At 48.8% G+C, this 13996-nt stretch overlaps 2 protein-coding genes across 3 annotated transcripts; both read right to left on the reverse strand.

The window, feature by feature from the left end:
• Positions 1–832: 832 nt before the first annotated feature.
• Positions 833–4772, reverse strand: LOC119275450 (phosphoenolpyruvate carboxylase 1-like). Its single transcript, XM_037556300.1, has 7 exons — positions 4398–4772; positions 3879–4279; positions 3371–3782; positions 3183–3273; positions 2951–3105; positions 1460–2842; positions 833–1342 (listed from the first exon to the last, which is right to left on the reverse strand). Exons 1-7 carry the CDS (start codon positions 4671–4673, stop codon positions 1052–1054), a joined length of 3009 nt encoding a protein of 1002 aa, XP_037412197.1. The 5' UTR covers positions 4674–4772; the 3' UTR covers positions 833–1051.
• Positions 4773–6195: 1423 nt separating this feature from the next.
• On the reverse strand, positions 6196–13518 carry LOC119275449 (SCAR-like protein 2). Of its 2 annotated transcripts, none has more exons than XM_037556298.1 (10): positions 12935–13518; positions 11765–11928; positions 11148–11271; positions 10953–11085; positions 10522–10625; positions 7625–10391; positions 7444–7536; positions 6841–6945; positions 6587–6703; positions 6196–6505 (listed from the first exon to the last, which is right to left on the reverse strand). In XM_037556298.1, the coding sequence occupies exons 1-10, from the start codon at positions 13123–13125 to the stop codon at positions 6452–6454; spliced, it is 3852 nt and encodes a 1283-aa protein (XP_037412195.1). In that variant the 5' UTR covers positions 13126–13518; the 3' UTR covers positions 6196–6451. The 2 variants fall into 2 exon arrangements, with proteins under 2 accessions (XP_037412195.1, XP_037412194.1); XM_037556297.1 differs by having other exon boundaries at positions 7625–10394; positions 12935–13517.
• Positions 13519–13996: the final 478 nt, after the last annotated feature.

Here is a 13996-nt window from a genome sequence, read left to right on the forward strand (position 1 = left end):
GTACACCACTTTCCACTTCTGAGAAACTTACAGTTGAAGGAGGTGAATTACTTGGACCGAGTGATGCAACAAACTATAGGAGTGTTGTCGGTGCTCTACAATATTTAACGTTGACTAGGCTTGATATTTCATATTCTGTCAACAAAGTGTGTCAGTTTTTGCATGCACCAAGTACAGTTCATTGGACTGCACTAAAGAGAATTATGAGGTATCTAAAGTTTACAATGGGACTTGGAATCAAGATTGTTAAATCGCCATCCATGCTAGTTAGTGCATATTCAGATGCTGACTGGGCAGGGTGTCCTGGTGATAGATGGTCAACAGGTGGTTTTGTTGTATTTTTGGGATCAAACCTCGTGTCATGGAGTGCAAGGAAACAAGTTACTGTGTCAAGATCAAGTACTGAAGCAGAATACAAAGCCCTTGCCAATGCAACTGCCGAAGTTATGTGGATTCAAACTCTTTTGTATGAGTTGGGAATCAAGACTCCACAAGCTACAAGGTTATGGTGTGACAATATTGGTGCAACTTACCTTTCAGCAAATCCTGTGTTCCATGCACGTACGAAACACATAGAGGTTGATTTTTATTTTGTGAGAGAAAGAGTAGCACGAAAGCTACTTGACATCAAGTTTATTCCTACAGGAGATCAACTTGCTGATGGCTTCACCAAACCACTTACTACGAGGAGATTGAATGAGTTCAAGTACAATCTAAACCTAGAGAAATTTTCATAGGTTTGGATTGAGGGAGGATGTTAGAATAGAGTTCGTAGAGGTAGCTGTTTAAACTGTTTTCTGATTCTATCTCTTCTTCTGTTCTAGTCTTCCTCTTCAAGTCATATATCTCTCGATGTACTCTGAAAGAATCCTAGCGATATTCCAAACCTTATAAGTCACGGCAATCCTTCTATAAATACACATGCGACCCGAGCAAAGGGTTCAACGCTTCCTAACAAATCTTACAATTTTCACTTTCGCCGATCGACTTCTACTATTCAGAAGGAAAAAAAAGGTCACAAATCCACGAAAGTCCACCCCAAAATCCATTATCAGCCCGTGTTCTGCATGCCCGCGGCGATTCCCTTCATGGTGAGGATGAGCGTGTCCTCCAGCCCGGGGTCGTACTCGCTGCTGGGGTTGAGCTCCATCAAGCTCTCTGCCGTCTCGTCGATGAACTCCTTGGACAGCGGCGGTCGCGTCGCCGGCCTGAACTCGCCGTCCCTGATCCTCTTCAGAGTGTACGCCTGGCACACGTTCAGCGCCGTGATGTACGAGTCCCGCAGCAACAGCCGCTGCCTCAGGTACGGGTCGCTCTCCAGCAGGTCTTCGTGCCCAGCAACCTACCCATGCAAGTTGCAAGTTCAAGAAATGCACATCAATGGTGACATGATCTCATCTCATCGTCTGCAATGTTGCAAGCAGCCGAAGGTGGCCACGTCGATCGAGAGCTCATTTACCTTCAGGAGGAGGCTCTGTGTCTCGGCGTAGTTGGCTCTGAGCTGCTCGCCGAAGGGCCATAGGTCTTGGGGGACGAGGAGCTTGTCGTAGAGCGCGGCGATGCCGGGGTCGCCCTTGGCGAAGACCATCTCGAGGAGGTCGATGGTGACGCGGAAGAATGGCCACTCGTCGTACATCTCACGGAGCGTGGCGAGGCCGCCGGGCTTGTCCATGGCGTGCCGGAACGCGGCGCCGAAGCCCAGCCACACGGGGAGGTGGAACCGCGTCTGCGTCCACGCGAAGATCCACGGGATGGCGCGCAGCGACTCGATGCCGCCGCCCGGCTTCCGCTTCGACGGCCGGCTGCCGATGTTCATCCGCCCGTACTCCGTCTCCGGCGTCGCCGACCGGAAGTACTCCACGAAGCGCGGCTCCTGGAACACGATGGACCGGTACTCCTCGGTGGCCACCGTGGCCATGTCGTCCAGCAGCGCACGCCACTCCGGCTTCGGGGACACGGGCGGGTTCATGCCGTGCTCCAGCGTCGCCGCCGTGAACCTCTGCAGCGTGCGGAAGCAGAGGTTATCCTCCCCGAACGACTTCTCGATCACCTCGCCCTGGACGGTCACGCGGAGCGAGCCGTTGACGGTGTTGGGCGGCTGCGACAGGATGGCGAGGTGGCTCGGCCCCCCGCCGCGCCCCACGGTGCCGCCCCGGCCGTGGAAGATGGTGAGCTTCACGCCGTGCTGCTCGGCCACGTCCACGATCTCCTCCTGGGCCTTGTAGAGATACCACGCCGCCGACAGCCGGCCGGCGTCCTTGCCCGAGTCCGAGTACCCGATCATGATCTCCTGCTTGCCGTTGATCCTCTCCTTGTACCAGTCGATGGAGAAGAGGAGCTCCATGGTGGCGCGCGCCTGCTGAAGGTCCGCGAGCTTCTCGAACAGCGGCACGACTCGCATGGGCTTCTTGACGCCGCACTCACGTTGCAGCAGCTCGACGGCGAGCACGTCGGACGGCGCGGTGGCCATGGAGATGACGTAGGCCCCGAAGCTGTCGGCGGGGAGCTCGGAGATGACTCGGAACGTGCCGAGCACGTCGGCGACCTCGTCGGACTGTGGCAGGTCGGGGCCGAAGAGCGGGCGGTTGCCACGGAGCTCGTTGACGAGCCACTCCTGGCGCTGCTCCTCGGGCCAGTCCCGGTAGGAGCCGATGCCGAGGTGCGTGGTGATGGCGTCGACGGCGTCAATGTGGCGGTCCGACTCCTGCCGGATGTCCAGCTTGAGGAGGCAGAGGCCGAAGGTGGAGACCTGGCGCATGAAGTCCAGCAGGCTGCCGTCGGCTATCAGCTTGTCCCCGCAGTCGCACAGCGATCGGTAGCACAGCTCCAGAGGCTCCAAGAACTGCAACAAATCCACGCATAGACTAACAGTCAATCAAATGTACTGTACTATGCTTGATTCTAGCAAGTATTCTTAAGCTCATCTGCAGTGGAAATGAAATTCGGCAACCTCCTCGACCCTCGTGTAGGTATCTTCTTCTGGGATGCTCGATTCTCCATTGGACAGGATCTCTCGAGCGCGCTCGCAGGTGTTGTACAGCTTGTCCCTCACATCGCCGAGTATGATGCGGTAGGGCTCACGCGGAGAGATCTGCTTCCAAAACTCTGCAGAATAAACCAGCCCATGAATGTTTGCTAATCCAGTCTGTGACTGTGAGCACAACCGGATGGGGCATGCGTACCGATGTAGTATTTGGCGTACTTCCGGGAGGACAGCCGGTGCAGCTCGTCGGCGCGAGCCCGGAGCTCGTCGTTGCAGCGCCACATAGAAAGCTGCACACAAGCAAATGCATGGCGTCGTCAGAAACTGAAACCAGAACAGTGTACAGAACCGGCATCGACTTGTATCATAGAGATTGAGGAATGGCACCTCGAACATGAGGCTGCCCATCTTGGAGAAGTACATGTTGGCGGCCATCATCCTGGCGAGCAGGCAGACGTCCCGGGTGACCTCGGGGGTGACCCTGGGGTTGCCGTCGCGGTCGCCGCCCATCCAGGAGGAGAACTGGATGAGTGGGACGTCGTAGGGGAGGCGCTCGTCGATGCCGATGTTCTTGAGCGCCGTGTCGACGCGTCGGAGGAACTTGGGCACGCCGTTCCAGATGGTGTCGTGGAAGTAGCTCATCCCCGCCCGCATCTCGTCCTGCGGCGTCGGCGGCGTCCGCCGAATCTCGTCCGTCCGGAACGCCGCCAGGATCTCCCTCTGAAGCGCCTCGTCGATCTCCTGTTTCTCGTTGTCTGAGACGCCCTCCACGCACAGCTGCGTCAGGCACGTCCGGATGCTGAGTGACACAACGCCATGAACAACACACACGTCAGCACTCACTAGTCAGGGCAGTGAAGTTAGTAGTGCCGATCGATTGGTTTAGGACGTATACCTGGCGTGCTTCTCGAGGAGCGAGCGCCGGATGGACTGGGTGGGGTGCGCGGTGAAGACGAGGTCGATGGTCTGGGACCTGAGCGCGTCGAACACCTCCTGGGGCGTCTTGCCCAGCCCGCCCACTATCCGCTGGAAGGTCTCGTCGATGTCTGACTCGGTGGGCGCCAGGGCCTCGTCGGCGAAGCCGCCGCGCCGGCTCGTCTCCATCTTCTTCTGGTACACCATCTGGATCTCCTCCGCGAGGTTGGCCAGGTTGAGCATGTGCGACAGGGAGCTGGACACCATGATGGCGTCGCCCACGTCCAGGCTCGTGAACAGCGCCCCCAGCTCGCCAAGCTTCGCCGCCCGGTCGCCCAAGTCGCGCTGGTACTCGGCGGACACCCTCAGGCACTCCTCGACCTGCACCGCGCCAACAATAATCTCTTCATATGATTGATCAACTAAGATACGTGGAACGAAATGGTTGGCGTCGGATAGAGCGGCGCGGTGCAGGAGAATGAATGAATTGCTTGTGTACCACTCGTCTGAAGTTGCTGCCGTGCAGGTCCTGGATGATGTCGAGGAACCGGGTGACGAGGAGGGTCTCGTAGTTCTGCAGCCGGTCGTCGTCCTCCGTCGCCCCGCCCCGCGCGAACTGCCGGAGCTGGGCGTCGACGGACTCGGCCACCGCCGCCGCGCGGACGCTCCTCGGCGCCGGCCGGCGGAGCACGGCATACTGCGGCAGCGCGAGCCGCCTCCGGCCGGGCTCGAGCTTTATCAGGAGGGTGAACGGGGAGGTGTGGAGGGAAATCATCGCGTATAAAAACTTGACACGCCACGTATCAGCAGGGCATGGCGGGAGAGTACGGCGAGCACGCCGTCCTCTGGGTTTTAAGCAGCGCGGGGAAGCGGAAGAGGATTTGGGTCATTGGGTGGCTGCTGCTAATACTGGCATCTCCCCAGTCTCCGCTGTGGCTAACGATTTTTTGCCACGCGTGCCATACGATTTTTTGCCGACCATTTCGCCGGTACCACGGGGCCGTACCCGTACTCCACTCCATCCGCCTAGGCTGCTAAACCCGCCCACGGCAGCAGTCGGCACACCAAAATCTCCAGGCCTTTGCTGCTGCTGTGAGGGTTATGCGAAGTCGGCCACTGAAATTTCTGCGCCCAATATGGCTCCCCTTTTTTGTTCCTTCTGGAGAACCGACGCTTAGGATGGCTGAAGAGCTGCAGACTGGACCAACAGAGACATGGGGGAAGCTGCTAAACCTTCCTCCGTGACAGTATTGACACTGGACAGCAACAATTTGATAAAAACTAGTAGATGCAACCAAATATCATCTGCGTCGGAAATTCACAAAAATGGCATAATAAATTGGCATCCCAGTATCCAGACTTTGGAATATTCTGTAGACGATGAGACATTATGCCGCTTCAATTGGTATCTGCACAGATATTCGCCAAAAATGCTAGACATACAAAGACTTACACGCTTTTACACGCTCCTTCCATCTAACAACCAATCACAAATCTCTTCCCCCCTGATTTTCAAGGGGGTGGGCCGCCCCGCTCACCTATTGACCAATCAAGATTAACCATCCTGTAAAAGCCTGTAAATCGTTTGTACGTGTAGCATTGCCAGATATTTGCAAAGCGCGGCCACTTGCTGCAGCAAGAGTAGAAATGACCACCTTCCAGTTCTTCACAGGCCACAGGAACTGAGGACCAGATCAGTCTTATAACAACGGCCCATCATGTATCATCAAAATATGCATTACCATCTCTCAAAGCCCCAGAAAAGGGAAGTGCAATGCCAACCTTTCTTACATACTACTCCCTCCGTCCGAAAAAACTCGAGTACGAACTAAGAAGATCCGAGACATGAGATAGAATTCAGTTGCACATCCCTTACAAATGAATAGAATTCTGTTGTAAGAAAATATTAACTTAGTCTGAAATTTAAATTAACCAAACATAAGAAGAATAGTGTAGATACTCCCTCCGATCCGAACTAATTGATGCAGCCTCTACACAATTAATTCGGACCGGAGGGAGTATAAAAAATTGTGCTAACTCTTACTACTCCCTCCGTCCCATAATGTGAGTACGTGATATTGACTAACATGAAGAAAATTCAATTGCATCTCCTGATTTAGATTTTGCTACTCAAATACAAAGTATGGAGGTAATGCAGTGAGACTTCTTAAGAATTATTTTGCCTTTGCCAAAAAAAAAATAACATGCTTGCAAATGACAGGATAACTTTTTTTTTATCAGTATACCCCCATCTTATTAACAATGCAAAGAGACAATTTTAGTACAAAGCTACAAAAGATAGCTAAACATACTTACTTTATTAGTCCATATCACTACCATTAATAAATAATAAGATAAATTTACATGATGTGGAAATGATTTAACATCTCTACAACCACAGGGATCTAAGATACACTACCATGAACTAAAAAAAAGGTTTAAAAAAAGCAGAGCTACAATATCTAATTACAATGAAGAAAAAGGTGTTATTCACATTTTCACTCTTCATCTTGTACTAGTTGCATATACAGAAAAGGATTGTCATATGCATTCTCAGTTGATATCACTCCAGTTATCATCATCACCTCCCTCATCACTGGCCACAGCCTGATAACATGGAAGTAATCAGGGGGGAACGAAGAATAACCAAAAATCTGATACGAGGGGAAATATCAAGGCAATGCATACCTGCCGGATTGCATTCGCCTTCTCCAAAATTGCTACAACGCTGGAATTGGCAGTGGACTCGGTTGACTGTGATGAGGTGTTTGTCTTAGATCCATTTGTTCGTCTTAAGTTGAATGTCTGCATTGTACAAACATGTTAACAAACCAGTGAGTGGTCCTCTAGTGTGCTGTGGTGCAACTGCAGAGAATCAACAAATCTCAAAGGGCATGAAGAGCTGTGGTACACAAGTACACCAGTTCATATATTTGACATACCTTGCTCCTGATTTGCTGAAGCAACTCCCCCCTTTCATCCAAACTGTTAACATCATTGAATACTGCTTTGGGCTTTTCATGTCCATTCAGCTTGTGCAGATCTGGCTGCAATAGTTTGTTATGTAGAGTGAGGAGAAATGTCAGTATCACATACAACAGTCAAATGCTACAAACTAGGTAATGACCTTTCAAGTTCAAGAATTAACTAACTGTTATTATAAATATTACTGCCTCTGTAACTTTTTGTAAGGCATTTTTAGAGATCTTATATTAAGTTACAGACGGAGTACTTGTTATGGCATTCATTTTATGAACATAAAATGCTAACTCGCTCGTAGTGATGAATCCATAACTTTGATTCTATTGGTCTGACTACACATATCACACATACGAAGTACCACTTTTAACAAATTTAGCCAGCTCGTCACTTATATCCATAAAATTACCAAATAATTATCAAAAACCAACTTCCAGACTGGGGAAGAGGAAGTGGGTTCTTCACTTGCGGTTTTTCCTTTCGAACTCATTGGTGGGAAGTAGCCAGACTGAGAACATAGGTAATAAATCACATTTTTTAAAAAATAAAATAAAAAGCAAACAAACCTTATCCCTGATTTGCTGAAGCAAGCTTGATTCGATCTCAAATATATTAGGAAGATTACTCGTTTCTTTGATCACATCAACTTTCTGATGGTTCTGCATGCACAGAGTTCATATAATGTCATCAGCAAGAGATTACAATGACAACCGACACCAAGGTATTCAAAAAAGGGTGAAGTCTTACCACTTCCTTGACATTTCCTTGTGGAAATGGTGGTGCACACGGCGGAAGATGTTGTTCCTGCACAGGAGTGTGTACAGGTGGTAGACTTGAGGCATTCTTAAGTATGTCTTTAGCTGTAGAGTCTCTTTCTTCATCCAGGGAAGTTGTTTGTCTCATTGTCCTCCACTGCATTGGGGGAAGAGGAGGCGGCGGCGGCATCTGATCTTCATCTGGTGATAAATTGACTGGATTATGTGGAATGAGCGCATCTCCATTTTGAAGATTACTTGTTGACATCAAAGTGTCAAAGTTCGGAAGTTCTCCAGCAGGATGGGATTCTAACAAGCCGAGTCCATTATGATCTCCAATATCTGAAAGTGAAACAGTGGACTTCTCACCAGATAAGTTCATCTGCTCGAATCCCATATAGCTAGAGACAGGTGTTGTGGAGGATCCTATCTGATTTGAATCATTATACAGCTCATGATCCTCCAATCCAATTCCATCTTCTTGATCCCACAACTCAGAGTTTGAATATAAACGTGGACTTAGATCATCATATGAAGAATAACTATAAGATCTACCAAAGGTGTCATCTTCTGATTCAGAACCACTACCGGGCTGTGGGACAGAAGACCCTGGAAGTAACTGAAATGTTGGTAACATCATATCATCAACATTTTCATGAAGGTTGCCATCAGAGAAATCTAGGTTCAATTTTGACGTTTCAAATGCACTCATGGGGTGAAAGGATATTTTCATATGCTCTAGTGGCGGAGATGATTTCTCAGAGTAATGGCGACTAGAGAAGATTGATGACTTGGGCAGTCCGTCCATGCCATTATCTGCTTTCTTCTCAAACTGAGATGCCTCAAATACTGCTTCCTTTGGTGCAAGAGTAGAATTTACAGTAGCGTCATCAAACCCATTTGCATCAGTGTTCACTCTCCCAGATGAGATAGGGAGATCATTATATTTGGGAGAAGTTCTTCTCTGAAGTGTATTGGCAAGGAATCTTTGTGCAATGCTCGAGAAGCTTGATGCAGACACCACGTCCAAGTTATTCCTTCCAGCCAAGTCAGTGCCAGAGTATGTTCCAGCACCATTTTCAGCATTACCTTCAGATTCTAGGAGCTCACTTATTGAAGCTTGCTTGCCATTCAAATTTTTGTGCTCCCTGTGCTCGAAATATGTGGAAGAATCTGAGGGCCGGTCTGTTTGACCATAAACTGCATCAGGTGTTCTTATGGCTGATTGATTAGTCTCTGAGTAGCTTTGGCTTGCAGAACCAGGACATATGCCAACTGGAGGCTTAGACGGTTCAAGTCCGAAGAGCCCAGCATTTGTCCAGAGCTTAACAGAGGATAATTCTACAGAACTAGTAGGAGCATGTGTGGGAAGGTGTTGGGTTGCAGATCCATTCTCTGATGACTCGTTCAAAGGCATGGTCTGTGAATTAGACACTTCAGCCATGCCACAGCCACCAAATTCCTGATGATTTTCTCCAGGATAATCCTGAGGACTCTTTTCTGAAATTACAGAGTTACCGGTGGTATCACCAGGTAAGATTTTTGCAGGAGATGCCTCACTAGTTGGAGCAAAAGAAATCGCAGGTTCCGGTACAAGACAACTAGTGCTTTCAACGGTACCATCTTCTAACGCATCTTCTACATTATTCTCAGGGATCTGATTGACAACAGACTCCTTGTTGGGAGGAAAAACTGCATAGGTTGACAGCCCTGGTTTTGAAATCTCAGGAGAATCTCTGGGGGCAACTTCTGCCTTACTCTCAGGAATGTCATTTGCATGAGGGGGGCTTTGATTGGGTGGTGTAGCTGTATATGCTTGCAGTGCCGGTTCTGAAATTTCAGTGGGGTCTCCAGCAGCCTCATTTGCATTATTCTCAGGGATGGTGGTAACAGATGACCATTCATTAGGATGTATATCTGTATAACCTGACAATGTATGCTGTGAAATATCCGGAGCATCTGCACTTGACAAACTGGGGAAATTGGCAGTTCTTTCAAAAGTATGTAACATTCTGGAATTTGGACTTGTATCAGGAAACTCAGCGGGAGAAGAATCAGGAAGCTGTGAGACGATATTATCTGCCGACTCTATTTGAGGTGCATGAGCATTGAAGGAATGTACTAGCTTCCCTTGTTTTTTAGTTTGAAAGTCAACTTCAGTCTCTGTCTCGGATTCAAGTGTGTTAAGTGCATCCATGTAGTTATCTGTTTCACTGGGGACTTCATCACGGTGGTTTAAGCCTGATGATAGTAACAACTTTGCCTTCTGAAGTAAGGCCCCCTGCTGCTCCAAGGTCTCCATCTCACTATGATCAAATTCTCGCTGCACGGGCTTAATATGTTTAGTTTCTGCACTTTCAGCCCTGTCCATGACAACATCATCACAGTAGACAGAACTTGTAGTCATAACAATTGCAGTCTTTTCATGCCATTCAACAGAAGGTGACCTAGCATTCATCTCATCTGACAGGGAACCTTGCTTCGAATCATCACCCAGATCATCTTCCCTGTTCCCGCTAAGCAAGATGGGAGAAGAGCCATCATTAAGCTTGTGCGTATCAGTATTTGACAGCTTGCCATGACCATTCTCATGAGGAACTACAGAAGGTTTTGTATCTGAAGCTTGTTCTGCAAAACTTAGTCGTGCCTTTGAACTGAATGAAGAAGATCTGCTTATATTGTCAGGGTTGGATCTTGCATCAGATGTAGATCTATGCTCTGAAAAACTCCGGCCATCCATGCTGGGAGATGCACACTGCCTGCTGCAAAAGAATTACTATGAGTACTGTCCTAGATGTATTATTAAATACACAAGAAAAACAAAGTCATGGACGATGAAAACATATATGCAGTTGTTGTATCTTCGAGTTCGGGATTTGTGTGTAAAACCTGCTGGTAAGTTGAACAGCAGTGAGTGCGCGCTGCAATTCACCATTCCTATACCTGGATGTGGCTTGTCCATGATATGGTTCTTTTAGGCGTGATCCTTTTCTCTGTCCAAGTTCAATCGAGTCTTTCAGCATAGAGTTACCAACAAGGAAAAAAAAAACTTGCATCTGCCAAACTAACACCAATAAGCCACAACCATCCAATAATGAAGCACGGTAGCTCAGCAATGAATTAGCAATAAAGACTTGAAGTGGATTAAATAACAGTGATAGTTAATTTCAGATTAGTACATAATGGTTGACATGCTCATAGATTAGACTGGAGCGGTAACAACACAAATAAATTGATTTCAAGTTAGTTGTGCCTGTGTATTGACTAAAATAGCTATGCATAGACATTGATCTTCGGATGCAGAAAACGAGAAATAGAACCTTGATTTTATGAGATTTCCTTTCTTTTTGGAGATGTGCAGTCTTGTCTGCTCTCATCACATCCCATGATTTCTTGAAGTATGATGGGTCAGAATATCTCTTCAAACAAGCCCCAGCACCAGCATTATCGAATCTGAAAATAAATCATGTTAGATACCCAAAATCACTTGAAAAAAAGAAAACAAGCATACTTACTTGTCGAGAAGGTAAAGTCGTGGAGGGTCTCGACATTCTTCATAGGAATCCATCATAAACCGAGGCAAATCACTGGATAGGAGATGATTTTGCTCGTTTTGAAGTTGTGTGTGCCAGTCAGAGCCTGCATTTAATTAGCAAATTAAGTAAAGCTGCACGATAATCTTATACCAAATTGTTGGTTATGGTCAAGAGACAGTTGATTATGAGACTCTGTTACAAATGAGCCGTTTTCTACCATGTTGGTCCCGTAATGGTAAAGCAAAAGTTAGATCGATTATTTATTACTGCCAGCCAGGACTGCTCTAACATTATGGACAGATTAACTTATTACCCAAAAAGGTTTGTACTGATTTAGTGACACCAACCTCAATCAGTTGCCATTTTTTGTTTTGCAAGTTTGCTCTGATTTCAGATTGCCACTGCTAACACTCATATCAGTATGATGAAGTCAACATCAGCCAACTTCAACTACTATCAATACACTTCGATAAATTAGTGGGAACTAAATATGGGCAAAATGATTATTGATGACTAAAATGTGCGTAAGAATCCTTAGCTCGATTTTCTATATTTCTACTTGTGAACACATGTATAGTCATTGATGAAGTAACTACCTGGTACATAAGCAAAATGTATATGGCTCTTCTGATTCTTCACAGCTTTTTCAAGAGACGGAAGTGCTGCTTCAATGTTTTGTACTCGAGTCAGTACCTTACGCCCCCTAGCCGATGTAGTTATAACTTGCTCATGTAGGTCATGAAAAACATCTGCTGCAAATCTGGTATGACCAAAGAATATCTCAGGCTTAGTGAACTAAATGTTAACAATTTAAGATGAATATTAGAGAATTTATAGCATTCCTTGAGTCAACTCAAAGCTAGCAGATCAATTCTGACATTGTCATAAGCATATGGCATTAAAATTTGGGGCGAAATAGGCAATGCAATGACAAATAATAAAAACGGTAAAATCGTAAAAATGACTTCCCAAGAGCGATGACAGTTTTCGATCAACAACCAGTAGAAATTGACAGCAGCCATGGAAACACTTGCACATTAGCCCCAAGCATTCACAAGATACATCTACGAATTCACTCAACCACCCAATAGACCGTCTAGAACAGGAATTTTTCAGAATCACAGTCTACATCGCAAAGAAAAGACACGGTCTTAATAAGATAAATTCATCCTAACATGGGATCTTACCCAAAACATGGAATACCTAGACTACACCAATAGTTCCTACCAATTCAGCAAAGCATGCCTCCAAAAACCTAGCAAAGGCGGTGAAAAACCACCTGATTATAGAGGTTAGCTCGTATAACGCTCTGAAGACACACAATTTGGTTCTACCCGACCCAATCCTAATGCTATTTCGGAAAATGAGCTCAAAAGCCACCGGTGCCCAAAACGAAATATCCACTTCCAGCCAGGCAGCACTGCTACTTTGTCAATAACCGGCGAGCGGAAACCCTGCCATGATTCCTATAACCCGGCACTTAATCTCGCGTAATCGAATGCAACCAGCTCAACACCAGATCCCACTACCTTCCAATCACCCCCAATCTCAAGCACAAACACCTCAACTACACTAACCAGCGACGAAACACTTCCGCAACTGCGGCTGCCCGCCAAAATTAGTACACACGGAGCGCGCCAGATCCCACACTGGAAGGCTGGAAACACACAGACAGACACGCCGAATCAAATCACGCACGAACAACTGAAATCAGACAGCGAGGCAGAGAGAGAGCAGCGGGGACGAGGGAAGGGGAGCGGGCTTACTCCGCGAGATCTCCGAGCTGGCGCAGGATCCCGACGAGGCCCGCGACGGCGACGCCCTCGAGCAGCGCCTTGGGCTCGGCCTCCCCGGCGGCGCCGGCAACGCCGCCTCTCTTGCCGGCTCCCGCGCCGCCGTACAGCCCGGGGTCCCCGAGCCCGACCTCATTCCGCACCTCGAACCTGACCAGCGGCATCTCCACCCACCGAGCGCGCTCCTCCTCGTCCTCACCGCCGGGGCGCGGCCATCGTGACGCCTGGCGGTCGCTATAAATGCGACGCCGCAACGGCTACTTTCCCAGTGGGAGCAGGTGCGCCGACTTTGGGGCGTCACAGGTTGCCGCCTCCGCACGGAAGAGGGCGGCCGAGGGGAGTGACGGGGAGGAGGAGGAGGAGTGGAGGCGACGCCGAGGCGCGTGGCGAGGAGGAAGGGAGGGGAGGGGAGGGGGAGGAGCGTCGGTCTCCGACAGGGTGCGGGGCGAAAGGGACGGTGGGAAAGGGAAGCGCACGCAGCGCTGCGGGCACGAGGGGGGTGGGCAAGTGGCGCGTCCGGTTCCGGTGGTAGTAGTAGGCAGGCGCGGCCTGGTGTGATTATGCCTCCTCAAGCTCAGGCTCGACTTGGATGCTCGATGCCGATGCCGCCGCTATGTTGTGGAGTCGAGGCTGCTGGGTCGCGCGGGGGCCGGGGGTGCTTTGCCACTTCCGGCCGTGCTTGGCCCTTCTTGGTTTTCACTTCCTCGGGCTGCCGGGGGTTGGAACATGCGTTCTGTGCCTTGCGTTGCGCCGTGGTCACGTCAACCGCGTGTAAAAAAATGCATGTGTGTGCTCCTAGCCTATCTTTCCCTTTAGCACAAGGGTTTCAATGGTATTTTTACAACAAAAAAATGGAAATGGGAACACTTAAAAGCCGTTCCGAATCCCTCCGCTCTGCAACTCCGCTGCGGATCGGAGCGGCATGCAGTTATATTTCAGCGAGCGGCTGGCAGGGTGCTCCGCGCGGTCCACTCCGTAGCGAAGGAGCGGAGGGTTTGCCGAACACAACCTTAAACCCAACGTCTGATTTTTAAG

Source organism: Triticum dicoccoides, chromosome 3B (genome assembly GCF_002162155.2).
Source record: "Triticum dicoccoides isolate Atlit2015 ecotype Zavitan chromosome 3B, WEW_v2.0, whole genome shotgun sequence".
Lineage (NCBI taxonomy): Eukaryota > Viridiplantae > Streptophyta > Magnoliopsida > Poales > Poaceae > Triticum > Triticum dicoccoides.